Source organism: Coregonus lavaretus, assembly GCF_964263955.1.
Source record: "Coregonus lavaretus genome assembly, chromosome: 14".
In the NCBI taxonomy this organism is placed as follows: Eukaryota; Metazoa; Chordata; class Actinopteri; order Salmoniformes; family Salmonidae; genus Coregonus; species Coregonus lavaretus.
In genome coordinates, this window is record NC_140001.1 from 17,246,690 (window position 1) to 17,274,061 (window position 27,372).

The 27,372-nt window shown below is 40.7% G+C and overlaps 3 protein-coding genes across 6 annotated transcripts; all 3 read left to right on the forward strand.

The window, feature by feature from the left end:
• The first annotated feature begins 1,950 nt into the window (after positions 1-1,950).
• On the forward strand, positions 1,951-16,283 carry LOC311141683 (mothers against decapentaplegic homolog 2-like). 4 transcript variants are annotated; one of them, XM_084177092.1, is made up of 11 exons: positions 1,951-2,327; positions 3,251-3,661; positions 5,666-5,755; positions 6,036-6,229; positions 6,463-6,597; positions 6,695-6,757; positions 6,936-6,989; positions 7,439-7,651; positions 7,834-7,971; positions 13,531-13,675; positions 14,046-16,283. In XM_084177092.1, exons 2-11 carry the CDS (start codon positions 3,435-3,437, stop codon positions 14,167-14,169), a joined length of 1,383 nt encoding a protein of 460 aa, XP_084033218.1. In that variant the 5' UTR covers positions 1,951-2,327; positions 3,251-3,434; the 3' UTR covers positions 14,170-16,283. The 4 variants fall into 4 exon arrangements, with proteins under 4 accessions (XP_084033218.1, XP_084033217.1, XP_084033215.1 ...); XM_084177091.1 differs by having other exon boundaries at positions 1,954-2,327; positions 3,375-3,661; positions 6,695-6,769; XM_084177089.1 differs by having other exon boundaries at positions 1,955-2,327; positions 6,695-6,769.
• Positions 16,284-16,708: 425 nt separating this feature from the next.
• Positions 16,709-18,124, forward strand: LOC311141247 (immediate early response 3-interacting protein 1). The gene is made up of 3 exons (XM_084176508.1): positions 16,709-16,843; positions 17,142-17,243; positions 17,418-18,124. The coding sequence occupies exons 1-3, from the start codon at positions 16,753-16,755 to the stop codon at positions 17,471-17,473; spliced, it is 249 nt and encodes an 82-aa protein (XP_084032634.1). The 5' UTR covers positions 16,709-16,752; the 3' UTR covers positions 17,474-18,124.
• A 90-nt stretch (positions 18,125-18,214) lies between these two features.
• LOC311141317 (uncharacterized protein) lies at positions 18,215-21,020 on the forward strand. The gene is made up of 5 exons (XM_084176611.1): positions 18,215-18,770; positions 18,936-19,099; positions 19,291-19,533; positions 19,688-19,900; positions 20,070-21,020. Exons 1-5 carry the CDS (start codon positions 18,511-18,513, stop codon positions 20,276-20,278), a joined length of 1,089 nt encoding a protein of 362 aa, XP_084032737.1. The 5' UTR covers positions 18,215-18,510; the 3' UTR covers positions 20,279-21,020.
• The last annotated feature ends 6,352 nt before the right edge of the window (positions 21,021-27,372 follow it).

Consider the following 27,372-nt stretch of genomic DNA (forward strand, 5'->3'; position numbering starts at 1 on the left):
TCAGAGATTTACGAGTTCCCAGTTGTTTTGAACGCTGCATAATATGCATGGCTTGGTTATTCTGTCAACAAGACAGCATGGTGCATCATCCAGAAACATAGATCTCTAACTAGTTTTCATTGGGAAGGCAGATAAAACGTTTTTATCAAAAGCAATCACTTTTGTATGGAAAAACACAGAATCCTACTAATTACTACACGTGCTTAATTACATCACTTTTGTTTTGAGCCAACTTCGCCTTGTACAGAGCTGGGCTCATGGTGCTTTCAAGACAACTGGGAACTCTGAAAACAATGAGGTCAAATCATGACGTCAGTGATCTTCTGGTCAGAAAGTCTGAGCTCTTGCCGCGTTCAGATGCTAGTCAAAACTAGAAAGCTCTGACATTTCCGACTTGCTGATTCGTTGAACGCGGCATGTGTATACCTACAACCAGTTACCAAGTCGAACATTTCCGAGTTTCCTAGTTCCGACTAGCACGTGAACGCGGCATCAGATGTGGAATTCCGAGTTGGATGATCTTTCAAAATAATTTTTCCCAGTCGGAGATCGGTTTTTTTCAGAGTTTCCGGTTGTCTTGAACCCACTGAAGCCGGAGAGTTCCCAGTTCCCAGTTGTTTTGAACGCGGCATCGCCCCCTGGAGGCAGCCAGGTTCCAAATCGAATGCTATCAACTTTCAGCCGGTGCAAAACACGCCTACGCGGGTGCCACGGCGAGATTAATCGAACTCCCTGTTTCTCTCCTCTACTCCTGCCTATCATCAGAGATACTGGATATAATGACGAGATGCTTGTGTCTCTGCCCTAACAATGGAATTCGTTGTCCACAGAGCAGAACGGCAGGCTGTCAAGCTCCCGCCTATTCCTCTCTTTGGATTGGTGGATACATCTCGTTATTTTAATAACTTTGAATATTCGATGAGGGGTGTTGACGTCACCACCTGTATTCAATGGAGTGTGAGAATCACTGTGACATACTATGCTATCCTCATGAATATGCATAGATAGGCCTACGCCGTCTCGAATTTCAACAGGGACAACTACGAAGTGTCACGTGCATCACACATCAGTACACTCGTAATATCCTAACGATTACGATACTTCTATTAGATCAAATAAGACTCACGTATCAAAATATAATTGCATTTTTATCTTCGACACTCCCATTGCCCCTTATACAAAAATCATCACTTGCTTAATACTTGGACAGAATAAACCCTCTCGCTTCGCCTCTTCAATTTACATTTTAGCAGATGCTCTTAACCAGAGCGACTTACAGTTAGTGAGTGCATACATTTTTGCATACTGGCCCCCCGTGGGAATCGAACCCACAACCCTGGCGTTGCAAGCGCCATGCTCTACCAACTGAGCTACACGGCACCACAATCACTTTCAGGCAGGAATTCAGCTTCTGCCGGAAAGAAGCCACGAGTTATTAGCCCCGTTGGAATACTTTTTAAATTGCATCCTTCCTTCATCGATGTGGTTACTGACATATATAATATATATATAATATGCCATTTAGCAGACGCTTTTATCCAAAGCGACTTACAGTCATGTATGCATAATTTTTTTTTACGTATGGTGTACTAGGAAGAGTTTTGAAACCTGCTTTAATTTTCCCAGATATTTTGATTGGTGATTATTTCAAGTGAGGAATGAAATATACATCGGCCTCGGTTGCTACTGTGAAACAAAAACGTAATATACGTTATCTCATCAACCTTGTTGTGAAAAGTGGCCTCGCCTGGATTTTTGCATGAAATCTTATATTTGTTCCTGTGGACCCATTGGGCATAATTTCTTAACAAATTAGGGGATACCGGTACCTGTTATAGTACACTCAATATGTCTTTCCTCACCTCTAGTCTTTATGGAATATGAGAAAGGATGAACAGCTATAACAAATTCTACAAAAAACAACAACAATGGAGGGCTAGTTCCTCCCCGAAAATGACAGATTGTAAAAACAAGCCATGCTGTCAAATAAACAATACAGATTGACATTGCTTTAGACCAATCCGGTCTACGAAAGTAATATGATTGTCTTGTTTTATCCAATCAGGTGATAGGAGGGATTAAGATTCTGAATGCAGCTAGCCTGCTAGGGTGTGTTTCTTGTTCAGGTCTAGATAGCTTGTGAAGCTTAACAGCTAGCTAGTTATCAGACTTGAGAAAAGGCAACAATTTTCTCGTCGAGATAGCCGCTACATTTATAGTTTTTTTTTTTTTAAAGAAAAAGTATCCCTTTGTTTTTGAGGAGTTTCTCACTTTGTTTATTGCACATATCTTTACACAGAGAAGAGCTCGTGAGCTTCATCATCAGGGTAATGTAATGCTTTTAATTTTCCCTCGACTTTGATGTTGTTAGCTAACGACAGCTAGCAAGCTAACGTTAGCCCGTTTTTTTATTTGGGCTAGCTAGCTAACGTTAGTTTGCTTATTTATCACTTCTAGTATTAACATACCATAAACATGATTGTTATTGTAACTGCCAATTATGGTGATGTATGTCTCAATCAAACCATTGTTTCATTGTAGCTAGCTAACCAGTCATTTAGCTGTATAGAATGCCTGAGTTAGGTAGCTAACCTTAGCTAGCTAATTGTTGTTTTCACAACAAAAGGAATTGGGGATAATGTATTCCCACCATACGAGTCATGTACTCAATAATTTCCACAGCCTTTCATGGCTTGCTACCTTATGAGTAAACAATTGCTAACTTAACTAACTAAAATAATAGATTTGTAGAGCTGATAAAATGCCTATCAACTAACTGGCCTGAAAGTATCAGCTAGCTATGGGGCTAAGTAGCCCCTTAGCCGAGATAGCTAGTTTGCTACTAGCTGCAATATATAAACTAACCAACAATGGAGTTTATCAATTTAACAGTATACCACGGTAGATAGCTAATCACCTTTATAATAAATATGTGGTGTTATACAGCATCCACCCACACTGGTATGAAATGTTCCTTTTGTGGCTACATGTCTATTCGCAAACAATGGTATGTTATGTTTACTTGCTGCTAGTGATCCAATCCACTGAGTGTTCGAGTCGCCTCTATAATTAGATATATTATGTAACTACAATTGTTGCTGATGAGATTATATGGTGGGATTTATCTAACACGTTTTTCAAGACCACCCATTCAATTTGAAATGGACCCCACACACAATTGAATGCACTCACAATCTCTTTATTCAGACTTTGATTACTGAATTCCTGTGTTTTGATTTTACCTCCTCAGGTGTCTCCTCAGGTGTCATCTCTTTTGCACATATCCAGCTCCTCCTCACTCCAGCCCTGGGATTCCTCACGAAACAGAGGGACCACACCAGAGAAAGGGCTAAACTGTGCCTCCCTTCCTCCAGGTCCCCTCTGCCTCGGTGTGTGTTTGAGTTCTCTCAAGACGACTCCTCGCTACACCCAAAATGTCCTCCATCTTGCCTTTCACCCCTCCAGTAGTTAAGAGGCTCCTGGGGTGGAAGAAGTCAGGCAGTGGCGCCGGGGGAGGAGAGCAGAACGGCCAGGAGGAGAAGTGGTGTGAGAAGGCTGTCAAGAGCCTGGTGAAGAAGCTGAAGAAGACTGGACAGCTGGACGAGCTGGAGAAGGCCATCACCACCCAGAACTGCAACACCAAGTGTGTCACCATCCCCAGGTAAGTAACCGTAACCCAATGCCAGGTAACACAGAGCTAGGGTTTGCCTACAGTCGTTGTATGGTTCTGTAGAATGAACAGTTGACCATGCATCAGAAACCTACAGGTAACTGCCAAATTAAAGGAAATACCAACATTATGGCTGCATTTACAAAGGCAGCCCAATTCCACCAACATTATGGCTGCGTTTACAAAGGAAGCCCAATTATTTTTCACTAATTGGTCTTTTGACCAATAACATCAGATCTTTTTCAGAGCTGATCTGAATGTTCGAAACACCAATCAGTGAAATAAAGATCAGAATTGGGCTGCCTGTGTAAACGCAGACAAACTGTCTTAATAGGGCGTTCGGCCATCACGAGCCGCCAGAACAGCTTCAGTGCGCCATGGCATAGATTCTACAAGTGTCTGGAACTCTATTGGAATGATACGACACCATTCTACCATGAGAAATTCCATTATTCTGTGTTTTGTTGGTGGTGGAAAATGCTGTCTCAGGCGTCACTACAGAATCTCCCGTAAGTGTTCAATTGGGGTGAGATCTGATGACTGAGAGACATACCCACCCACCCTTTAAACCCCCTATGCCCCTTTGAGACCCCTCTTTCAAAGTCACAGATCTCTTCTAGCCATGGTAGACAAAATAATGCGCAACTGGGCATTTTTAGACATGATCCTTAGCATGATGGGATGGTAATTCCATAATTAACTCAGGAACCACTCCTGTGTGGAATTACCTGCTTTCAATATACTTTGAATCCCTCATTTACTCAAGTGTTTCCTTTATTTTGGCAGTTTCCTGTATGTTGTCTGGAGATGATTATTTAGTATCGGCTAACCCTCTTGTGGCATCATCTTTCCTTAAACAGCATGTAACATACAAGGTCCCAATACATAGAGGTCTTAGCAACTCCCAAATTCTTTCACATTTTATAGGCTGCTACTGTCTGTCTTCCATTGAATCTCAGAAATGGCGCAACAGTTTGTTTTGTAAACACTGACTTAGCCTCCCGCCATGTACTTGTATCACATTTGTCTGAGGGTGTAGGGTGAGAACATTCCTTATCAGCCAGTTAACCTTGATGTCCTAGAGTAGAACATGTTCTCTGGGAAATGTTGTGTGTTGTAAAATACCTTTTGATTCAATGATGACCAGCTAAGAACAGTTCAGATGTTTAGTATGTTTATTAGAAACTGAGTAAATTGGTATAGAGCTTGTATTGTCTAGGCCTATAATTGATGGTCTTGCAAAGAAGTTAAAGTAAAGTTTAATGCAACTAACCAATCTTCATGTCATGCGTATATATTAGAGAGAAGTTTAGAACCAATTTCAGAGCTTTTAGAACACAAAATATATAGGGCTTAGCCTATAGTTTAGATTCAGTCCCACTTCAGAAGTAGGATATATCAGCTTTGAAGTCAGGATATTGTATGAGCAGCAACTATCACATCATATTTCCCCATTTCATTTTTATTTTATTTCTAGAGTTATTTATGTTTTATCATTCCTTTCTACGTGTCCATTACAATCACAAAGTGAAATATAGAGGGTGGTTAATTGGAAATGTACTTTTTTCCAAGGTTGCGCCCTCCTTTCCTTTTAGTCCCATTTTGTGTCTTCTGTGTTTACTTAAATGTCTCAAGATAAGTCAAGTGCTTGTGACCTACACAGCTGTGGTGGAAATGTTTCAGTTATTCCCAAAATTTGATACGCCACAGTAGTAATGTTTTTATTGTCTGGCATACTGTTTGTTTGTGGATATACTACTGTACTCCCATCTTATGCCGTTGTTTTTCTTTATTCTGTCAAAAGGCTTCTCTTATTTGACGGCTATTTTTTTTCACTTCCGAACTGAAATAATGAAATACCTAATTGAAAATGACTCTAATAAAAGACGCCTTTTAATGTTTACATTACCCATACTGGTATTTCTGAATGACTCATGCCCCATGTTTATCATTTTGTTTTTGTTTTGTTTTGTTGTTTGGTTTTTCTGTGCACAGCAATTGCTCTGAAATATGGGGACTGAGTACACCAAATACGATAGAACAGTGGGATACCTCAGGCCTATACAGCTACCCTGACCAAACCAGGTGACTATCCTCAACTGTCCTATGCTACATACTTTTGTACAACCTTGATGTGGGAAGTAATCATTCCAGGGGGGTGAGGGACATTGAGAACACAAATTCCATTCATCCCTCTCATTCTCATCTCACTTCATCATTCCCCACCTCCCCTCTCCACACCCCCACCTTTTGTTTTCCTGGCCACATGCATCTCCTTCTATTCCTCCTATCGATTCCTCCCCCTTTTCCTCCTTTCCCCACACTAACTTTTCATACCTATCTCCTCCATTGCCCGTCCTGTCAGATCCCTGGATGGGCGCCTGCAGGTCTCACACAGAAAGGGTCTTCCTCATGTCATCTACTGCCGCTTGTGGCGATGGCCCGACCTGCACAGCCACCATGAACTGCGCGCCATCGAGGCCTGCGAGTACGCCTTCCACCTCAAGAAGGATGAGGTCTGCATCAACCCCTACCACTACCAGAGGGTGGAGACCCCAGGTAGGCTGTCGTTTGAACCGTTAGTGTATGTGCTGACTTGTAGGTGCCATCAAAGCCCATGTTAACAGCTAGTTGTGACATTCTTCGTTCTGGAATTAGACATAAAAAATATATATATTTGTAAGAGAGGCTAAAAGTGGTGTTAGAATAGTCTTCAATTATGTTTTGTAAAGATGTCACTTCTTTTGAACTTTGTTTGACATTGAAGAATCTTCTCTCCACCTTTCCTCTAGTTCTGCCACCTGTACTTGTGCCAAGACACTCGGAAATTCTGACAGAACTGCCCCCATTGGATGACTACACTCATTCCATACCCGAGAACACAAACTTTCCTGCGGGGATCGAGCCTCCAAATAACTACATACCAGGTTTGTGCATCTACCATGAGTTGATATGCAAATAGAATTGATGATAACGAGGTATTCATTTCAGCTCAACAGTGTTTTCACTCCCCTGTTACTATAGAAACGCCACCACCTGGATATATAAGTGAGGATGGGGAAGCCAGCGATCAACCGATGAATCAAAGTATGGACACAGGTATATTCCACTTACCTCAAATAGGAAGTTCTAACATAAAATAACAAAAGTAAAACGGTTGTCAAACTGTTGCCAAGTTTAGATTTGATGAAATATCTTAGTAGATTCTTTGCACTAATAAATCTGACCATGCAACTTTATAATTTCCTGTTTTCTCCCATGTCAGGTTCTCCTGCTGAATTGTCCCCCGGCACCCTCTCACCAGTCAATCATAGCATGGGTAAGAAGAATTGTCTTTTCACACCTGCTCTATGTCTGAAGGACCAGTAATTGATCATCTGACAAAATGTGACCAAACTCATTGACTGCATTTACACAGGCAGGCCAAATCTTATTTTTTTCCCTTTTTTTGTGTGTAATTTGTCTTTTGACCAATGAGACCAGCTCTGAAAAAGACATGATGTGATTTGGCAAAATTGGACTGCCTGTGTAAACAGCCATTGAGTACAATTTAGACAGCCCAGTGCCCACTCTGGAGATCATTGGTCTATGCCTTTTATTAATATTAATATGCCATTTAGCAGACGCTTTTATCCAAAGCGACTTAGTCATGTGTGCATACATTTTTATGTATGGGTAGTCCCGGGGATCGAACCCACTACCCTGGCGTTACAAGCGCCATGCTCTACCAATTGAGCTACAGAGGACATCTCACTTTTTCCCCCCCAGACCTGCAGCCGGTGACCTACTCTGAGCCTGCGTTCTGGTGCTCTATAGCTTACTATGAGCTGAACCAGCGTGTTGGAGAGACCTTCCACGCCTCGCAGCCCTCTCTGACCGTGGACGGTTTCACAGACCCCTCCAACTCAGAGCGTTTCTGTTTGGGCCTGCTCTCCAACGTCAACAGGAATGCCACTGTGGAGATGACCAGGAGGCATATAGGTACAACAGGGGCTATGTCACAAACGGCACACTATTTCCTATGTAGTGCACTACTTTTGAAGGCTTTGGCTAAAAGGAATAGGGTGCCAATTCAGATTTGCCCAGGAATTGTGCTGTGATTTAACAACAGATGTTTTGTAGCAGAAATACTCATGCTTATTTATTTTTTGTTATTTCCACAGGAAGAGGAGTCAGGCTGTACTATATTGGCGGTGAGGTGTTTGCTGAGTGTCTCAGTGATAGCGCCATCTTTGTTCAAAGTCCAAACTGCAACCAGCGGTATGGGTGGCACCCAGCAACCGTGTGTAAAATTCCTCCAGGTAACTTAGACAAACACAATTTCTTAGATTTTCAGTGTATTCCTAAAATAATTACTTAGTATTACAAATCATTTTTCTCAGGTTTTTATTCCATGTTTAGTCAGTCTTACTACTTGGTTATACAGCCAATATAAGATTGATAGCAGGGTGGTTCTGCAGGCTTTACTTGTTATGATTTTTCTTTTAAAAGTCTGTACATGATGCCCAGTAGGGATGGGCACGGTTATTTGAATATCCGAACGGTCGTTAGTATTCAAATACTTGAGAGTGGTGAGGAGGAGCTCCGCGGACCCTTAGTGTCCGAAAGTAATTTAGCCATTCATTGTAGTCATAGCGATATGTAGAGTTGCTATTTTCTCGCGTTTTCTCGTCAATTAACTTGTGACATTCCTGGATTACTCATTATACACTATATATATATATATATATATATATATATATATATATATATATATATATATATATATATATATATATATATATATACACAAAAGTATGTGGATACCCCTTCAAATTACTGGATTCGGCTATTTCAGCCACACCCATTGCTGACGGGTGTATAAAATTGTGCACACAGCCATGCAATCTCCAATGACAAACATTGGCAGTAGAATGGTCTTACTGAAGAGCTCAGTGACTTTCAACGTGGCACCGTCATAGGATGCCACCTTTCCAACAAGTCTGTTCGTCAAATTTCTGCTAGAGCTGTGCCGGTCAACAGTAAGTGCTGTTATTGTGAAATGGAAATGTCTAGGAGGAACAACGGCTCAGCTGCGAAGTGGTAGACCACACAAGCTCACACTCACTTCCGAGTTCCAAACTGCCTCGAAGTAACGTCAGCACAAGAACTGTTCGTCGGGTGCTTCATGCCGCACACAAGCCTAAGATCCCAATGCGCAATGAGAAGCGCCGGCTGGAGTGGTGTAAAGCTTGCCACCTTTGGACTCTGGAGCAGTGGAAACGTGTTCTCTGGAGTGATGAATCACGCTTCACCATCAGGATGCCAGGAGAACGCTACCTGCCCCAATGCATAGTGCCAACTGTAAAGTTTGGTGGAGGAGGAATAATGGTCTGGGGCTGTTTTTCATGGTTCGGGCTACGCCCCTTAGTTCCAGTGAAGGGAAATCTTAACCCTACAGCATACAATGACATTCTAGATGATTCTGTGATTCCAATTTTGTGGTAACAGTTTGGAGAAGGCCCTTTCCTGTTTCAGTATGACAATGCCCCTGTGCACAAAGCGAGGTCCATACAGAAATGGTTTGTCGATCGGTGTGGAAGAACTTGACTGGCCTACACAGAGCCCTGACCTCAACCCCATCGAACAGCGAGCCAGGCCTAATCGCCTCACATCAGTGCCTGATCTCACAAATGCTCTTGTGGCTGAATGGAAGCAAGATCGTCTAATGGAAAGCCTTCCCAAAATAGTGGAGGCTGTTATAGCAGCAAAGGTGGGACCAACTTCATAATAATGCCCATGCTTTTGGAATGAGATGTTCCACATACTGTTGGTCATGTAGTGTATAAAGTCAGATTTAATCAATAAATACGATGGTCAGTTGAAAAAAGGTTGAGGGTACAAGACTGTGTACATATCTGGCTGTGTTGGCAAAATCACTACATATCCCATCGAGCCAAGCGGGGAGAGGCTGCCCTTTGTCACAGTTCCAAGACCAGTCAGAAACATCCAGCTAACCCTACGTCAATGATGCCGGTGGATCTCCAAACTGAACTTGGATCCGCGTTAAGTATCAATGATTTCCTTCGCCACCGTCGTCTTACGTCAGATATCTCAAACCAGTCATGACTATTCAATAAAACAATACATCATTTTCAAGTTTCTTTCCAGCAAATGTCTTAGTTATATGATTGTATAACTAGCAAAGGAGTTTTGAAGTTGCGGTATTTGAAGTTTTGCAATGAGGACGAAAACTAGCATTGTTGAGCTAGCCAGCTAGTTTAGCCAGGGGAAAATGAGCCCGGGCCTAGTGTGCCAGCTGGGCGCACATGCGCATTAGACTAATTCAGGAGACGGATTGTAGTTTTTATGCCCTGATATCAGGAGATGGCGGCAAAACATTCATTAAACAATTAGACTGAAATGAATAAATCAGATAACTTGTATTTAAGGAGAGTAAATCGATATACAGTGCCTTCAGAAAGTATTCATACCCCTTGACTTATTCCACATTTTGTTGTTATAGCCTGAATTAAAAATGGATTAAATAAAAACATTCTCACCCATCTACACACAATACCCCATATTGACAAAGTGCAAACATGTTTAGAGAAATTTTTGCACATTTATTGAAAATGAAATACAGAAATATCTCATTTACATAAGTACAGTGGGGAAAAAAAGTATTTAGTCAGCCACCAATTGTGCAAGTTCTCCCACTTAAAAAGATGAGAGAGGCCTGTAATTTTCATCATAGGTACACGTCAACTATGACAGACAAAGTGAGAAGAAAAAAATCCAGAAAATCACATTGTAGGATTTTTAATGAATTTATTTGCAAATTATGGTGGAAAATAAGTATTTGGTCACCTACAAACAAGCAAGATTTCTGGCTCTCACAGACCTGTAACTTCTTCTTTAAGAGGCTCCTCTGTCCTCCACTCGTTACCTGTATTAATGGCACCTGTTTGAACTTGTTATCAGTATAAAAGACACCTGTCCACAACCTCAAACAGTCACACTCCAAACTCCACTCCATATAACTTTTTGGTAAAAACTCAACTCGTCGTGTTTGGAGGACAAAGAATGCTGAGTTGCATCCAAAGAACACCATACCTACTGTGAAGCATGGGGGTGGAAACATCATGCTTTGGGGCTGTTTTTCTGCAAAGGGACCAGGACGACTGATCCGTGTAAAGGAAAGAATGAATGGGGCCATGTATCGTGAGATTTTGAGTGAAAACCTCCTTCTATCAGCAAGGGCATTGAAGATGAAACGTGGCTGGGTCTTTCAGCATGACAATGATCCCAAACACACCGTCCGGGCAACGAAGAAGTGGCTTCGTAAGAAGCATTTCAAGGTCCTGGAGTGGCCTAGCCAGTCTCCAGATCTCAATCCCATAGAAAATCTTTGGAGGGAGTTGAAAGTCCGTGTTGCCCAGCGACAGCCCCAAAACATCACTGCTCTAGAGGAGATCTGCATGGAGGAATGGGCCAAAATACCAGCAACAGTGTGTGAAAACCTTGTAAAGACTTACAGAAAACGTTTGACCTGTGTCATTGCCAACAAAGGGTATATAACAAAGTATTGAGAAACTTTTGTTATTGACCAAATACTTATTATCCACCATAATTTGCAAATAAATTCATTAAAAATCCTACAATGTGATTGTCTGGGGAAAAAAATCTCATTTTGTCTGTCATAGTTGACGTGTACCTATGATGAAATGTACAGGCCTCTCTCATCTTTTTAAATGGGAGAACTTGCACAATTGGTGGCTGACTAAATACTTTTTTCCCCCCACTGTATATTCACACCCCTAAGTCAATACTTTATAGAAGCACCTTTTGGCAGCGATTACAGCTGTAAGTCTCTAAGAGCTTTGCACACCTAGATTATGCAACATTTGGCCTCATGGTGAAATCCCTGAGCGGTTTCCTTCCTCTCCGGCAACTGAGTTAGGAAGGACGCCTGTATCTTTGTAGTGACTTGGTGTATTGATGGTGTACAGTACTTAAGTAAAAATACTTTAATGTACTATTTATGTAGTTTTTTGGGGTATCTGTACTTTACTTTACTATTTCTATTTTTGACAACTTTTAGTTTTACTTCACTACATTCCTAAAGAAAATGTATACATTTCCCTGACACCCAAAAGTACTTGTTACATTTTTAATGCTTAGCCGATCAGGAAAATTGTCCAATTCACTCACTAATCATCCCTGGTCATCCCTACTGCCTCTGATCTGACGGACTCACGAAACACAAATGCTTTGTTTGTAAATGATGTCTGACTGTTGGAGTGTGCCCCTGACTATCCGTAAATTAAAAATATTTGCTTAATATAAGGAATTTGAAATTATTTTTTACTTTTGATACTTAAGTATATTGTGGATTCCGATTTGTCAGACCATCACACTACACACTGCCCAATCCCATCTGGACAAGAGGAATACCTATGTAAGAATGCTGTTCATTGACTATAGCTCAGCATTCAACACCATAGTACCCTCCAAGCTCATCATTAAGCTTGAGGCCCTGGGTCTGAACCCCGCTCTGTGCAACTGGGTCCTGGACTTCCTGACGGGCTGCCCCCAGGTGGTGAAGGTAGGAAACAACATCTCCACTTCGCTGATCCTCAACACTGGGGCCCCACAAGGGTGCGTGCTCAGCCCCCTCCTGCACTCCCTGTTCACCCATGACTGCGTGGCCAAGCACGCCTCCAACTCAATCATCATGTTTGCAGATGACACAACAGTAATAGGCTTGATTACCAACAATGACGAGACCGCCTACAGGGAGGAGTTGAGGCCTCTGGGAGTGTGGTGCCAGGAAAATAACCTCTCACTCAACATCAACAAAAAAAACAAAGGAGATGATAGTGGACTTCAGGAAACAGCAGAGGGTGCACCCCCCTATCCACATCGACGGGACCGCAGTGGAGAAGGTGGAAAGCTTCAAGTTCCTTGGCGTACACATCACTGACAAACTGAAATGGTCCACCCACGCAGACAGTGTGGTGAAGAAGGCGCAACAGAGCCTCTTCAACCTCAGGAGGCTGAAGAAATGTGGCTTGTCACCTAAAACCCTCACAAACTTTTACAGATGCACAATTGAGAGCATCCTGTCAGGCTGTATCACCGCCGGTGGTGCGATCTGCCAAACGCATTACCGGGGGCAAACTACCCGCCCTTCAAGACACCTACAGCACCCGTTGTCACAGGAAGGCCAAAAAGATCATCAAGGACATCAAACACCCGAGCCACTGCCTGTTCACCCTGCTATCATCCAGAAGGCGAGGTCAGTACAGGTGCATCAAAGCTGGGACCGAGAGAATGAAAAACAGCTTCTATCTCAAGGCCATCAGACTGTTAAATAGCCATCACTAGCACATTAGAGGCTGCTGCTGCCTTTTGAAATCACTGGCCACTTTAAGAAATGGAACACTAGTCACTTTAATAATATTTACATATCTTGCACTACTCATCTCATATGTATATACTGTATTCTATTCTATAATATTCTACTGTATCTTAGTCCATGCCGCTCTGTCATTGCTTGTCCATATATGTATATATTCTTAAATTCCATTCCTTACTAGATTTGTTTGTATTGGGTATATGTTGTGAAATTGTTAGATATTACTTGTTAGATATTACTGCACTGTCGGAGCTAGAAGCACAAGCATTTCGCTACACCTGCAATAACATCTGCTAAACATGTGTATGTGACAAATAAAATTTGATATTTAAAACCAAATACTTTTAGACTTTTACTCAAGTAGTATTTTACTGGGTGACTTTTACTTGAGTCATATTCTGTTAAGGTATCTTTACTTTTACTCAAGTATGACAATTGGGTACTTTTTCCACCACTGCAGGTTGTAACCTGAAGATCTTCAACAACCAGGAGTTTGCCGCCCTGCTGGCCCAGTCCGTGAACCAGGGCTTTGAGGCTGTGTACCAACTCACCAGGATGTGCACCATCCGCATGAGCTTTGTCAAAGGCTGGGGGGCTGAATACAGGCAAGCATGATGACCGACTTATTACATCATTACTTTTATTCTTGCAGCAGTACACAATGGCATTGTTAGTAGAAGATGGATAGTCGGAGGAAGACGGTAATATTAATGTAATCATTGGCATACATTTTTGTTTAAACATTGTAGCCTGCTAATGGTCCTTTTTTCTGGATTTGTAGAAACATTGGAATGTTTAAGGAGTTGGGAGGGGTATTCAAACGTGATTTGTCCCTCTTCAACAATACTTCTGTTATGGGGAAAGAAGTCAGAAAAGTTCAGGCTAACCTTTGTTTTTTGGTGACATTCCTGTGCTTGCATGCCGAGCGATTTTACCAATTTGGCTTTGTTGTCTTTTTGTCTTTTTGTCTACTAGACGGCAGACTGTCACAAGCACTCCCTGCTGGATTGAGCTGCATTTGAATGGACCTCTGCAATGGCTGGACAAAGTGCTGACTCAGATGGGTTCCCCTTCTGTACGCTGCTCCAGTATGTCATAATGCTAGAAAACGACCCAAAATGTCGGCCACTCAAAGATCATCAAATTCTAACTTGCGAGTCCTATCATGAAAAAAGCTGCAGAAATTCTGCTATAACATACTTCATAGTATATGTGGCCTAGCTCCACGTCCCTGTCTAAACACACACACACACACACACACACAGCAAGACAGACTTTTCAGAATAGAATTAGGCACTTTGTTACTCATCTTTGTCATCTTTGTTAAATAGCTTTTCCCAAAATCCTTAATATTAGATCTATTTGTGGTGCAAATAAAATGTAATTGATTTTTAAAGTCCAGGTATGAATTATTGGAGGCAGGGGAAATACCAAAAAATATTCTACAAATAGTTTTTCAGTATTGGTGAATACTTGTATAAGTAACACAAGCGTGAATGCTAAATACATTTTGGTTTAACTCATCCATCCATCTTTTTGGCCATGAAGTAACTTTTCTCTGGGAAACATGGATCCATCTTTTTTTGTCAGGAGAGTTGGCTTGGTTAAGAAATTAAGATTACCTTTGTCGCTTGCTCCTTGAAGGGAAATGCTCAATTATGTTTTTAAAATGTAATTGCTTAATTGACCTAATTAACTCTTTACCCTTTTGTCAGAATGTTTTTTTTATTTTTATTCCAGATGTGTCGTTGTAAGACACCTCTTAATGGACATATAGGAATGTTTAGCAAAAAAAACTAAACAAGCTGCGAAATCAATCCGGCTATAGTTGACATGCATTTTAGCTCTTTGTCATTATATGGCACCTTCAATGTTATTATAGGTAGGCTACGTTTCATTTGGACCACACACAGCCTCAGATGCAGGCTAGTGAATTCTGGGCTCTGTTAGGTTTGGATAAACTTGGCAGGGACCAGAGAATATCAGCTGTAAAAGCTTTTTTTGATGTGTCACTGGGTGTCCAGGTCTCTCGAGGTGAATTATTAAAAGGTTATTTCACTTAGAGAATTGAAGGTATCAATGAATTTCATTCTTTATTGTTTTTAGCCTATATCCCCTTTCTTTTGCTACTTTTTTTTATATTTTTATATATAAATATACTTAAACTTTCTGTCGTTCACTTTTTATTAAAGTTAAAATGTTCAAGACTGTCTCTTTTTAAGTGACATGGCTCACAATCTATGGAGAGCATGGATCATTAGTGGGGTTTTTTAAGGTTCAACTTGAATCTAATTCCAATTTAAGCCCTTGCCTGGGTAAGAAAAACAGCCCCACGTAATGTAGACAGTTTTTGTCTCTTTAAAAAATGAAAAACTTTGCATCAGAAGTACACAAATCAATGCTTAAATGCCTGTAACCTGATATCTGCTTTCCTTCAATGTATGGTTGGGTCATGTGACTGAGGCATGTTGTATGAACTTCTTTAGACTCATTCATCTCTTCACTCTTGAAATGCATTTGCTTTCTGGAAGCCGTTTGGTGCTCAGTAAAGGATAAAAGGTCTACCATAAAACAGTGGTCAACCAAAATAAGTGATTTATTTTTTAGCTAAATGTTACAGAAACTTGGCAGTATTCCATGTTCTTACATCACAAAAGGAAGAGAGAAATGAAACTGCACACTGGCACATAGATTCTGTATTAGTGTGCATTGTATTTGTACTTGTCTATAAAATACAGTATGTACAACAAGACTGAGCTTGCAGTCTGCCATTATTGTCATTTTGTGGCTGTTGCAAGATTTTTTAAAACATCTATTTTCTCCATTCTCCTTTATTGATGTTATTCATCTATTAACCTTACGGCACTAGTGATTGTACTTTGTAAGTGCAACTAGTGAGTTTGGATTTGGGGAACTGAACCATGTGTTAGGGTCCAGTGTTGAAGCCTTGTACCATTGGCCTATAATATATGAATGTGAAGAGAGTACATAACAAATCTGAAGTGGACCAGACATACATTATACAGTAGAACAGTAGTGTGTATTTAACAGTAAAATATTTGCAAAGCAGTCAGTACAGTAGTTCTCACAGTTTTACCAGTAGAGGGCGTTATTGATAGAGCAGGGTTTTTTTCTGACCATAAGCTTCTCAGGCGTGTGGCATATTATGCAGACTTCATAAAACACTAATAAAGATTTTTATTCTCATGATGACCATGTGTTTCTTTCCATCTTTATTAACAAGAATGTTTGTCACTGATCACAGTGGTGTACTCATGTTTACCTTTTCTCATATACAGAAATTAAACTTCTGGAAATATGCCTTTACCTTTCTAGTAAATCAAGTGCAAATGAAGGAGATACCCATCCAATGGTGTGTCTATGGCTAGATACATCCATAACCTCCCAGGAACGTTAGCTAGCTCTACTGTAACGTTTTCAAGTACTTACACCATTAAATCAATAGTCACAAAATGCTACCCCTTTGGACATGAGTATGGATTATTATACAGTATTGGTATTACATTGGCCATATACTGTTGGGCACCCACTTTTTTTAATCTGTCAGGAAGTCACGCTTTCGAACTGCTCGTTCTGTTTGTCCTTCTCAAGCTGCCATACATTAAGGCAACGTCATAAGTAAATACGTGAAGTGGCTAACGTCAGCTAACAGGTTACAGATATGGCGTTTACATTATATTCCCTTATTCAAGCGGTGATTTTGTGTGTAAATGCTGTCGCCGTATTGCACGAAGAGAGATTTTTAAGTAAAAGTAAGTGACCGTCTGCACATTTTGTTTAGCATCACTTGCAACAGTGATTTGCTAGCTAGCTAGTCTGTTGAAATGGGTTGATGATAGATAGCTAGCTACTTAGCTAGACAGGGAAGCAAGAATGTATTTGGTTGATATGAGTCTGTTGATAGCTATATTTTTTAGCATAATTTGGCGTTACTGCTCAATTAGCTAACTAACTACACCAGTATAATGAGTTGTTAAAGCTTACAGGTACGTTGATCTGCCTCTTATGGCCAGGGCCATTTAAATGTTTGCATTGTTTTATTCTGTCTAGTTGGCTGGGGTGTGGACCAAAGTATTGGGGGATTTGGTGATGAACCAGGCATCAAAGTGCAGCTAATGAACCTTGTCCGCTCTGTGAGGACAGTAATGAGAGGTATGACTGAAAAATCAATACCATTTTCAAATATCTTTTTTTTTTCTGCATGCATACTGTTGTTTAAAAAAAAATAGATTATTCTTGTTTTCCTCTAACAATTTGATGATCTTGACCTAACTGAACTGAGACTGGTTTGTGGCATTATTCATCATATTTTCTCTCATCTTGCAGTGCCCTTGATTGCTGTCAATTCGGTCTGCATTGTGTTGTTGCTGCTGTTTGGCTGAAGAGAAGACTGGACTGAATCTGGACGTTGAACTAAGAGAAGACACTTTCAGGGCACAGGGGGATGTCTCCATGGCTCCTGGAGGAGAAACCCTACATGCACAACGAAGATTACACACACACACACTTGTTGCTGTATCACAAAGAATCAGCATTATATTTGATTTCCTTTTTATTTATTCCCACTTTACATGGTCAGGCTAAGTAACAGTTCAGATGCAAGAACAGTCAGTGTTTACTCCTTTACTCCATTCACAGTTTATTTCAAAGACACCTGTTAGTCAATTATGTTTACACAAAGCAGTCCAAAGCACAAAGCAGGTTGCTGTTGGATGATTTCTACAATGTCAAAGGATAATTTACTTTGAGCACACGATTAAACTTTCTTTCTCCTAATATGAAACATCACAGTGCTGATGATGGCATGCATGTTGCTTTTAACATCTGGTAACATTATATTGTTGCAAAAGTTTTTTTCCCCCCACCTTCCTGGACAAAATGTTAAATGTACATAATTTGAACAGACATAAAACACCATAAGTCGGGATATATCATCTTTTGTGTCTCATGTAGACAATTTAATTATGTATTTCTTTTTCTAAGTAACTTTCAATTAATTATTTGAAAAAATAAAAAGATTTTTTAACTATCAACACATTTTGAGTTTGTTCATGTCAATAGCTGATATTACCGAACGACATTACATGTTGACGTTATTTATTTTGTACCAAAACGCACTCCGTACTTCGACACAACTTTCGTTTTGATCATGGCTGAAAGTGTCGAAAGTGCAGTAAGGAGACCAAAGTGACTTGACTAGAAATATATTTATTAAATGCAAAATGAATCCTTCCGATGGCAAATCTGCCGATATTTTTTGCATTTCCGTGTATGAATGGTATGGCAGTGTACTCGAACTAGCTGCAAACTTCAGCACAAGGGCAACTAGCTCTCGTTCTCCCGAGAAGGCCTCCCTCCTTAAAACAGTACATCTTAGTGACCAAATACAATAGAGTCGGTGGATGCTTCTCTGTAATACATGAAAATGGGAAATATTATGAGCAATGTTTTCATTGCTGGGCTCCCATTGTATGCCATATATTTTCTTTACGCCAACATTTATTGCTCTTATAAACTACTGAAAGCTAATGTCGTGTTTGACAGTCGTCAGAGGATTCCATGTTTTGCCTACCTTTTTCTCAGATATGTTTTCAGAGCTCTTATCAAAAGACAAGGGCATTTGTACTTTTGCGATAGCGATGTCAAAGGTGAAGTTGCCTTCACCATCTTTAACTGCAGGTAAACTGATTGCTCTTGACAATGTAGCAGTCAAATTTGTTTTAGGGCTATGGTTTGATTTCATTATAAAAATGTCAAACAACACACTGCCTTACTAACATGGTTGTTTATTTGTTCACGTTTGAGACAATTATCTCCAATGTGCTGTACTTTTTTCTCTCAAAGGTTCAACAAGGATCTACTGAGGAGGTTCTGTAATGCTGCTGGATATGGCTGGGACTACCCAGACATTGAGTTCAGGGATATCCCTCTGTGTTACCCAGAGACCCTCTGTCTGCGGATGCTTGACATATTAATATCTGATGAGAAGTTCAGATTGAGCCCTCTGGGTAAGTAACACATCCTCTACTGGCTGGGTCTTGCATGGAGATTTCGTACCTCATGTCTTTGAAGGCCATCCAAATGTTAACACACAAGGTACTCTGTTTTCTTCCTAAATTTCTGTAGAATATATTAATTCAATTCAGCCAGATGTGAAGTTCAAACAAAATCCCCCCACTTCAGTGCATTGTTTCCTTAGGTCTTGTCCGGGTACGTCAGAGTTTGAGAACATGGCAGCCAATAGATGAGCTGAAGAAGGGACCCTTCATGTTGCAGGCTCGTGTGTTGGAGTACAGGGTCGTTGAAGATGGGGTGGAGGTTGACATTTCTCTAACTGCCATTTCACGCACTGACCAGCCAGTATGGGAGAGCGTTTTGACAATGCTCTCCCAGGACAGAGGCCGAACACCAAGCACACAACCTATACCTGAGTGGTATGATGGTGAGTAGACCAATACTTAAGTTAATTCATTCTAAACTTTGCCACCAGTCAACAAAGCTGAGGAAGTTGAACAAAATTGTTCTATTCAAGTTTGAACAGCACAGAACAACTGGACCCACATCATAAACCAATATATTTTCTTACACTTTGACAGGGCACTTGGACACATCAGAGTCAGATGACATCATGAAGGCTGTGGATATCAATGTTCCCTGGACTACAGGACTAAAGTCTGTGTGGGCTTTCTCTGACTACTCTCCACATTGTCTCCTAACTATTCCTGCTAAACTCTCGGGCTACAGATGTACCCAAACTCCTGGTCTATGGATGCTGTCTAAATGCTTGGCTGAAATTGAAAAGCACAAAGGTACAGTAGCTTTTTATTCTAGTGATTCTACCTCAATACTGAATTATTTATAAGCAAAATTATGCTGCCTCAAACAGTATAGTATTTTTTTGTTGTTGCTGTACATATTCTATTTATCCTCAATCTATCACCTTGATTTATATTTTCCAAACATCCATTGATTCCACAGGAGTTGATGCCATTAGAGCCCCCATCTCTGTCACCGCCCAGTTCAAGGAGCCATTGTTGGTAGCAGGAAAAGTGACCATCAAATTTTGTGAGAGTGTGGGAGTGCAGTCCTCTTCCAAGTGTGTTAGCTTCCAAATGGAGCAATACGGGAGGAAGATACCTCACATCAAGGGACAAATCTGCAGGACTACTGTAGAGGATGTGAATTAAAGATGAAAACAGCGCCAATGGCCACCCCAGCACCGTTGTTATTGTTTTTGTTGCCGAGATGAGGAGCATCATGTAGCATGATAAAAAAAATTGCAGTACATATTGTGCTCTTCTATTATGTGTTAAAAGATGTCAGAGGTGAAAAAAACAGTGTTTGTTGTTTGCAGTACCTTCTTTGTTGTTGTAATATTGCAAATGGATGTGGCTGTTTCACCATTAATGATTCCAGCTTGAAGATTATCAGTTATGACATGACATTGTATAAACATCATGTAGATGAAAGTCGTAATAATAAGGGTATTATTGTGTAATTATTCATGGATGACATCCATCTTTGCCATTATGTGGCATCATAGTCAGTACGGCATAGGCTTCATGGTCCAGCAGATGATTTACACAAATGTATCTTCGATCCAAAGTACCCCAAAACTGCTACCCTCTAGAATAGATATTTACATCAAACAAGAACTGCGGTCTTAAGGCATTTTCTGTGTCCTCTACAACTCTCTAATGCTACTACAGTGCCTTGCAAAAGTATTAATCTCCCTTGGCGTTTTTCCTATTTTGTTGCATTACAACCTGTAATTTAAATTGATTTTTATTTGGATTTCATGTAATGGACATACACAAAATAGTCCTATATTGGTGAAGTGAAATGAAAAAAAATAATAACGGAAAAGTTATCTAAATAAGATCTGGTGCAACCAATTACCTTCAGAAGTCACATAATTAGTTAAATAAAGTCCACCTGTGTGCAATCTAAGTGTCACATGATCTGTCACATGATCTCAGTATATATACACCTGTTCTGAAAGGCCCCAGAGTCTGCAACACCACTAAGCAAGTGGCACCATGAAGACCAAGGAGCGCTCCAAACAGGTCAGGGACAAAGTTGTGGAGAAGTACAGATCAAGGTTGGGTTATAAAAAAATATCTGAAACTTTGAACATCCCAAGGAGCACCAATTAAATCCATTATTAAAAAGTGGAAAGAATATGGCACCATTTTAGTCATTTAGCAGACGCTCTTATCCAGAGCGACTTACAGTTAGTGAGTGCATACATTATTTTTTATACTGGCCCCCCGTGGGAATCGAACCCACAACCCTGGTGTTGCAAACGCCATGCTCTACCAACTGAGCTACATCCCTGCCGGCCATTCCCTCCCCTACCCTGGACGACGCTGGGCCAATTGTGCGCCACCCCATGGGTCTCCCGTTTGCAGCCGGCTACGACAGAGCCTGGATTCAAACCAGGATCTCTAGTGGCACAGCTAGCACTGCAATGCAGTGCTTTAGACCACTGCGCCACACGGGAGATAACAACAAACCTGCCAAGAGAGGGCCGCCCACCAAAACTCACGGACCAGGCAAGGAGGGCATTAATCAGAGAGGCAACAAAGAGACCAAAGATAACCCTGAAGGAGCTGCAAAGCTCCACAGCGGAGATTGTAGTATCTGTCCATAGGACCATTTTAAGCCGTACACTCCACAGAGTGGCCAGAAAAAAGCCATCACTAGTGTGATGTTTCTTAGAGGGGGAGACTGTTCCTAACATGTTCTCCCTGAGGTGTAGACGGGAAATATGTAGAGGAACATAAACAGTATTGTTCACTGAAATGCTTTGTAGAGATCCATGAATTAAACTATACCTAATGTTTAATGTCAGTATCTACTCTAGCCAAACTTCAGAGATGGGTGATTAGATTCTGCCTAGGAGTTAAATGTTAAATAACAAATGAATTGTAGTTTCAGTTCATGTGGTGAAAAAATCATCTTTATTGTGAGTGTATTAGGTGAAGTAAAATCATTATATTGTTTGCATGCCCATAGAGATGTAATTCTGCTGTTGTAGAGTTGGAAATTCCATGTTATGCCACCTTAAATCATGTGATCAGAAGCTCAGATGTCTTCGGCCTTACTGTATGTGGTGGTTGTGTAATCAAAAGAGCATCCCATGACTGCCTCTCATTGCACAGAGTGAACAGTGGGGTGAAAAAGTATTTAGTCAGCCACCAATTGTGCAAGTTCTCCCACTTAAAAAGATGAGAGAGGCCTGTAATTTTCATCATAGGTACACGTCAACTATGACAGACAAATTGAGAAAATAAATTCCAGTAAATCACATTGTAGGATTTTTTATGAATTTACTTGCAAATTATGGTGGAAAATAAGAATTTGGTCACCTACAAACAAGCAAGATTTCTGGCTCTCACAGACCTGTAACTTCTTCTTTAAGAGGCTCCTCTGTCCTCCACTCGTTACCTGTATTAATGGCACCTGTTTGAACTTGTTATCAGTATAAAAGACACCTGTCCACAACCTCAAACAGTCACACTCCAAACTCCACTATGGCCAAGACCAAAGAGCTGTCAAAGGACACCAGAAACAAAATTGTAGACCTGCACCAGGCTGGGAAGACTGAATCTGCAATAGGTAAGCAGCTTGGTTTGAAGAAATCAACTGTGGGAGCAATTATTAGGAAATGGAAGACATACAAGACCACTGATAATCTCCCTCGATCTGGGGCTCCACGCAAGATCTCACCCCGTGGGTTCAAAATGATCACAAGAACGGTGAGCAAAAATCCCAGAACCACACGGGGGGACCTAGTGAATGACCTGCAGAGAGCTGGGACCAAAGTAACAAAGCCTACCATCAGTAACACACTACGCCGCCAGGGACTCAAATCCTTCAGTGCCAGACGTGTCCCCCTGCTTAAGCCAGTACATGTCCAGGCCCGTCTGAAGTTTGCTAGAGTGCATTTGGATGATCCAGAAGAGGATTGGGAGAATGTCATATGGTCAGATGAAACCAAAATATAACTTTTTGGTAAAAACTCAACTCGTCGTGTTTGGAGGACAAAGAATGCTGAGTTGCATCCAAAGAACACCATACCTACTGTGAAGCATGGGGGTGGAAACATCATGCTTTGGGGCTGTTTTTCTGCAAAGGGACCAGGACGACTGATCCGTGTAAAGGAAAGAATGAATGGGGCCATGTATCGTGAGATTTTGAGTGAAAACCTCCTTCCATCAGCAAGGGCATTGAAGATGAAACGTGGCTGGGTCTTTCAGCATGACAATGATCCCAAACACACCGTCCGGGCAATGAAGGAGTGGCTTCGTAAGAAGCATTTCAAGGTCCTGGAGTGGCCTAGCCAGTCTCCAGATCTCAACCCCATAGAAAATCTTTGGAGCGAGTTGAAAGTCTGTGTTGCCCAGCGACAGCCCCAAAACATCACTGCTCTAGAGGAGATCTGCATGGAGGAATGGGCCAAAATACCAGCAACAGTGTGTGAAAACCTTGTGAAGACTTACAGAAAACGTTTGACCTGTGTCATTGCCAACAAAGGGTATATAACAAAGTATTGAGAAACTTTTGTTATTTGCCAAATACTTATTTTCCACCATAATTTGCAAATAAATTCATTAAAAATCCTACAATGTGATTTTCTGGATTTTTTTTCTTCTCATTTTGTCTGTCATAGTTGACGTGTACCTATGATGAAAATTACAGGCCTCTCAATTGGTGGCTGACTAAATACTTTTTTTCCCCACTGTATATGTTTTCTCCAGTGTTTGAGGGAAGGAGGGGGTTGTGAAGAAAAGCATCTCTGTTTGAAGACCTTCATATCACTGGATAACTGAACAGCGCCTGACAATATTTACAGTCTGACTGCCCACTGATGAAATCCTGCCAATACGTCCCACATGTGATGTGACGTGATTTACATTACTGTAACCCGCTATCATTTTGAAGAAGGATGACTGCACAACAGAGGACTACACAACTTTTGGTAAAAAATTGTTTTCTTTATTAACTTTGCCTGCAGCTTTTGTACATGCTGGAAACATTGCTCTGTGATTGTTGTTGAATATGACTAAGGAAACAGAAAATCATACATATAACTTCATGGTAGTGAACCTAATGGCATGTTTCGTCTTACTACATATTAGTATGCTGTACAGCAAAGCTTTGAATGAATCATACTTATGTTTTTTTGTTGCAATGAAATTACACCTAATTCCACATTTTCTTGTTCCCGACTCAGTAACCACAAAGCAGCATTTACACCTCTCATCCATCATCATGTAGAGACAGGTGAATGGATTCTGGAACTATTCAAGGACATATGAACATGAGAATCCAGTATTTTAAAGGTACAGTGCATTCGGAAAGTATTCTGACCCCTTGACTTTTTCCACATTTTGTTATGTTACAGCCTTATTCTAAAATTGATTAAATTGTTACCCCCCCCCCCCCCCCTCCCCCCATCTACACACAATACCCAACAATGACAAAGCAAAAACCAGGTTTTTAGACATTTTTGGAAATGTACTAAAAATAAAAAACATAATTTACACAAGTATTCAGAAACTTCACTTTGTTAAAGCACATTTGGCAGCGACTACAGCCTCGAGTCTTCTTGGGTATGACGCTACAAGCTTGGCACACCTCTATTTGGGGAGTTTCTCCAATTCTTCTGTGCAGATCCTCTCAAGCTCTGTCAGGTTGGATGGGGAACGTCGCTGCACAGCTATTTTCAGGTCTCTCCAGAGATGTTCAATCAGGTTCAAGTCCGGGCTCTGGCTGGGCCACTCAAGGACATTGAGTCTTGTCCCGAAGCCACTCCTGCATTGTCTTGGCTGTGTGCTTAGGGTTGTTGTCCTGTTGGAAGGTGAACCTTCGCCCCAGTCTGAGGTCCTGAGCAGGTTTTCATCAAGGATCTCTCTGTACTTTGCTCCGTTCATCTTTCCCTCGATCCTGACTAGTCTCCCAGTCCCTGCCGCTGAAAAACATCCCCACAGCATGATGCTGCCACCACCATGCTCCACCGTAGGGATGGTGCCAGGTTTCCTCCAGAAGTGATGCTTTGCATTCAGGCCAAAGTGTTCAATCTTGGTTTCATCAGACCAGAGAATCTTGTTTCTTATGGTTTGAGTGTTTAGGTGCCTTTTGGCAAATTCCAAGTGGGCTGTCATGTGCCTTTTACTGAGGAGTGGCTTCCGTCTGACCACTCTACAATAAAAGCCTGATTGGTGGAGTGCTGCAGATATGGTTGTCCTTCTGGAAGGTTCTTCCATCTCCACAGAGGAACTCTGGAGCTCTGTCAGAGTGACCATTGGGTTCTTGGTCACCTCCCTGACCAAGGCCCTTCTCCCCCGATTGCTCAGTTTGGCCGGGTGGCCAGCTCTAGGAAGAGTCTTGGTGGTTCCAAACTTGTTCCATTTAACAATGATGGAGGCCACTGTTTTCTTGGGGACCTTCAATGCTGCAGACATTTTTTGGTACCCTTCCCCAGATCTGTGCCTCGACATAATCCTGTCTCAGAGCTCTACAGACAATTCCTTCGACCTCATGGCTTGATTTTTGCTCTGACATGCACTGTCAACTGTGGGACCTTATATAGACAGGTGGGTGCCTTTCCAAATCATGTCCAATCAATTGAATTTACCACAGGTGGACTGCAATCAAGCTGTAGAAACATCTAAAGGATGGTCACTGGAAACAGGATGCACCTGAGCTCAATTTCGAGTCTCATAGCAAAGGGTCTGAATTCTTTAAAAATATATATAAATTAGCAAACATGTAGCTCAGTTGGTAGAGCATGGCGCTTGCAACGCCAGGGTTGTGGGTTCGATTCTCACGGGGGCCAGTATGAAAAATGTATGCACTCACTTAACTGTAAGTCGCTCTGGATAAGAGTGTCTGCTAAATGACTAAAACAAAAATGAGGAAAATTGATTGATGAGGGAAATAATTAATTGAATCAATTTTAGAATAAGGCTGTAACGTAACAAAATGTGGAAAAAGTCAAGGGATCATAATACTTTCCGAATGCACTGTAAGAAATGTCCCAAATGAAAAATAATCTAAATTCCATTGTGAAATTAAGCAAATTAGCTTTCATTTAGTTAAACACAATCAGACTTTGTGCAACTGGTTCTATCATGAAATGCAAGCCAGAAAACTCAGTGACGCTTTAACATGTGGTTGTGACTTAACACTATTTTCTGTGGATAGCAGGATAGTAGAACCTATTGTTCATCTACTGTACTGTATGTGCAATGTCAAAAACTGCTACCAACCAAGCTCTTTTTCACAGCATACCCCCAACAATATAATGCAATAATTGTGTAATTTAAAATCAAATTTTCATTATTTATCCATTTACCCCTCGACCACTGCAAATTTGTACTCATCGATGTTTATAGGTTGTTATCAATAAAATGTTGTAATAAGGTGCAGAGCGTTCCAGTTGCCTGCTGGGGGGCAAGGAGACCCCCAGCTCCACTAAAACAATTGGCAACTGCTTGCCGTTTTCAAGGGATTTTAAAATAAATGTTAACTATTTGGTTGTAATATCATCAGTGGTGGAAAAAGTACCCAATTGTCATACTTTAGTAAAAGTATAGATACCTTAATAGAAAATGACTCAAGTAAAAGTGAAAGTCTTCCATTAAAATATTACTTGAGTAAAAGTCTAAAAGTATTTGGTTTTAATATCAAATGTAAATGTAATTGCTAAAATATACTTAAGTATCAAAAGTAAAAGTATACATATTTTCAAATTCCTATTAAGTAAACGGGAAGGCACCATTTTCTTTTATTTATTTATTTATGGATAGCCAGGGGCACACCAACACCATTTACAAAAGAAGCATGTGTGTTTAGGGAGTCTGTCAGATCAGAGGCAGTAGGGATGAGGGATGTTCTCTTCATAAGTGTGAATTGGACCATTTTCCTGTAATGCTAAGCATACGAAATGTAACAAATACTTTTGGGTGTCAGGGGAAATGTATGGAGTCAAAAGTACATTATTTTCTTTAGGAATGTAGTGAAGTAAAAGTTGTCAAAAATATAAATAGTAAAGTAAAGTACAGATAACCCAAAAAACTAGTTAAGTAGTACTTTAAAGTATTTTTACTTATGTACTTTACACCACTGAATATCATAACCTCTTGAAGAACATAGTCAGATCTACAAACGTCCGATTATTCCATGCAAAACTATTGCGCACATTTAGCTCTGTCAGATTTATACAGCAAGTAAATGCATGCTTTTCATGATCAGTAAACATAATAATAATAAT

Bases quoted from the DNA above. Each gene is read 5' to 3' on its own strand.
- LOC311141683 (XM_084177091.1), top strand. From the start codon at position 3,435: ATGTCCTCCATCTTGCCTTTCACCCCTCCAGTAGTTAAGAGGCTCCTG. The intron at 6,770-6,935 runs GTATATTCCACT...CTCCCATGTCAG, and splicing joins GAATCAAAGTATGGACACAG to GTTCTCCTGCTGAATTGTCC. The intron at 7,652-7,833 runs GTACAACAGGGG...TTATTTCCACAG, and splicing joins GATGACCAGGAGGCATATAG to GAAGAGGAGTCAGGCTGTAC.
- LOC311141247 (XM_084176508.1), top strand. From the start codon at position 16,753: ATGGCGTTTACATTATATTCCCTTATTCAAGCGGTGATTTTGTGTGTA. The intron at 16,844-17,141 runs GTAAGTGACCGT...TATTCTGTCTAG, and splicing joins AGAGAGATTTTTAAGTAAAA to TTGGCTGGGGTGTGGACCAA. The intron at 17,244-17,417 runs GTATGACTGAAA...CTCATCTTGCAG, and splicing joins TGTGAGGACAGTAATGAGAG to TGCCCTTGATTGCTGTCAAT.
- LOC311141317 (XM_084176611.1), top strand. From the start codon at position 18,511: ATGAAAATGGGAAATATTATGAGCAATGTTTTCATTGCTGGGCTCCCA. The intron at 19,100-19,290 runs GTAAGTAACACA...TTGTTTCCTTAG, and splicing joins GTTCAGATTGAGCCCTCTGG to GTCTTGTCCGGGTACGTCAG. The intron at 19,901-20,069 runs GTACAGTAGCTT...TTGATTCCACAG, and splicing joins TGAAATTGAAAAGCACAAAG to GAGTTGATGCCATTAGAGCC.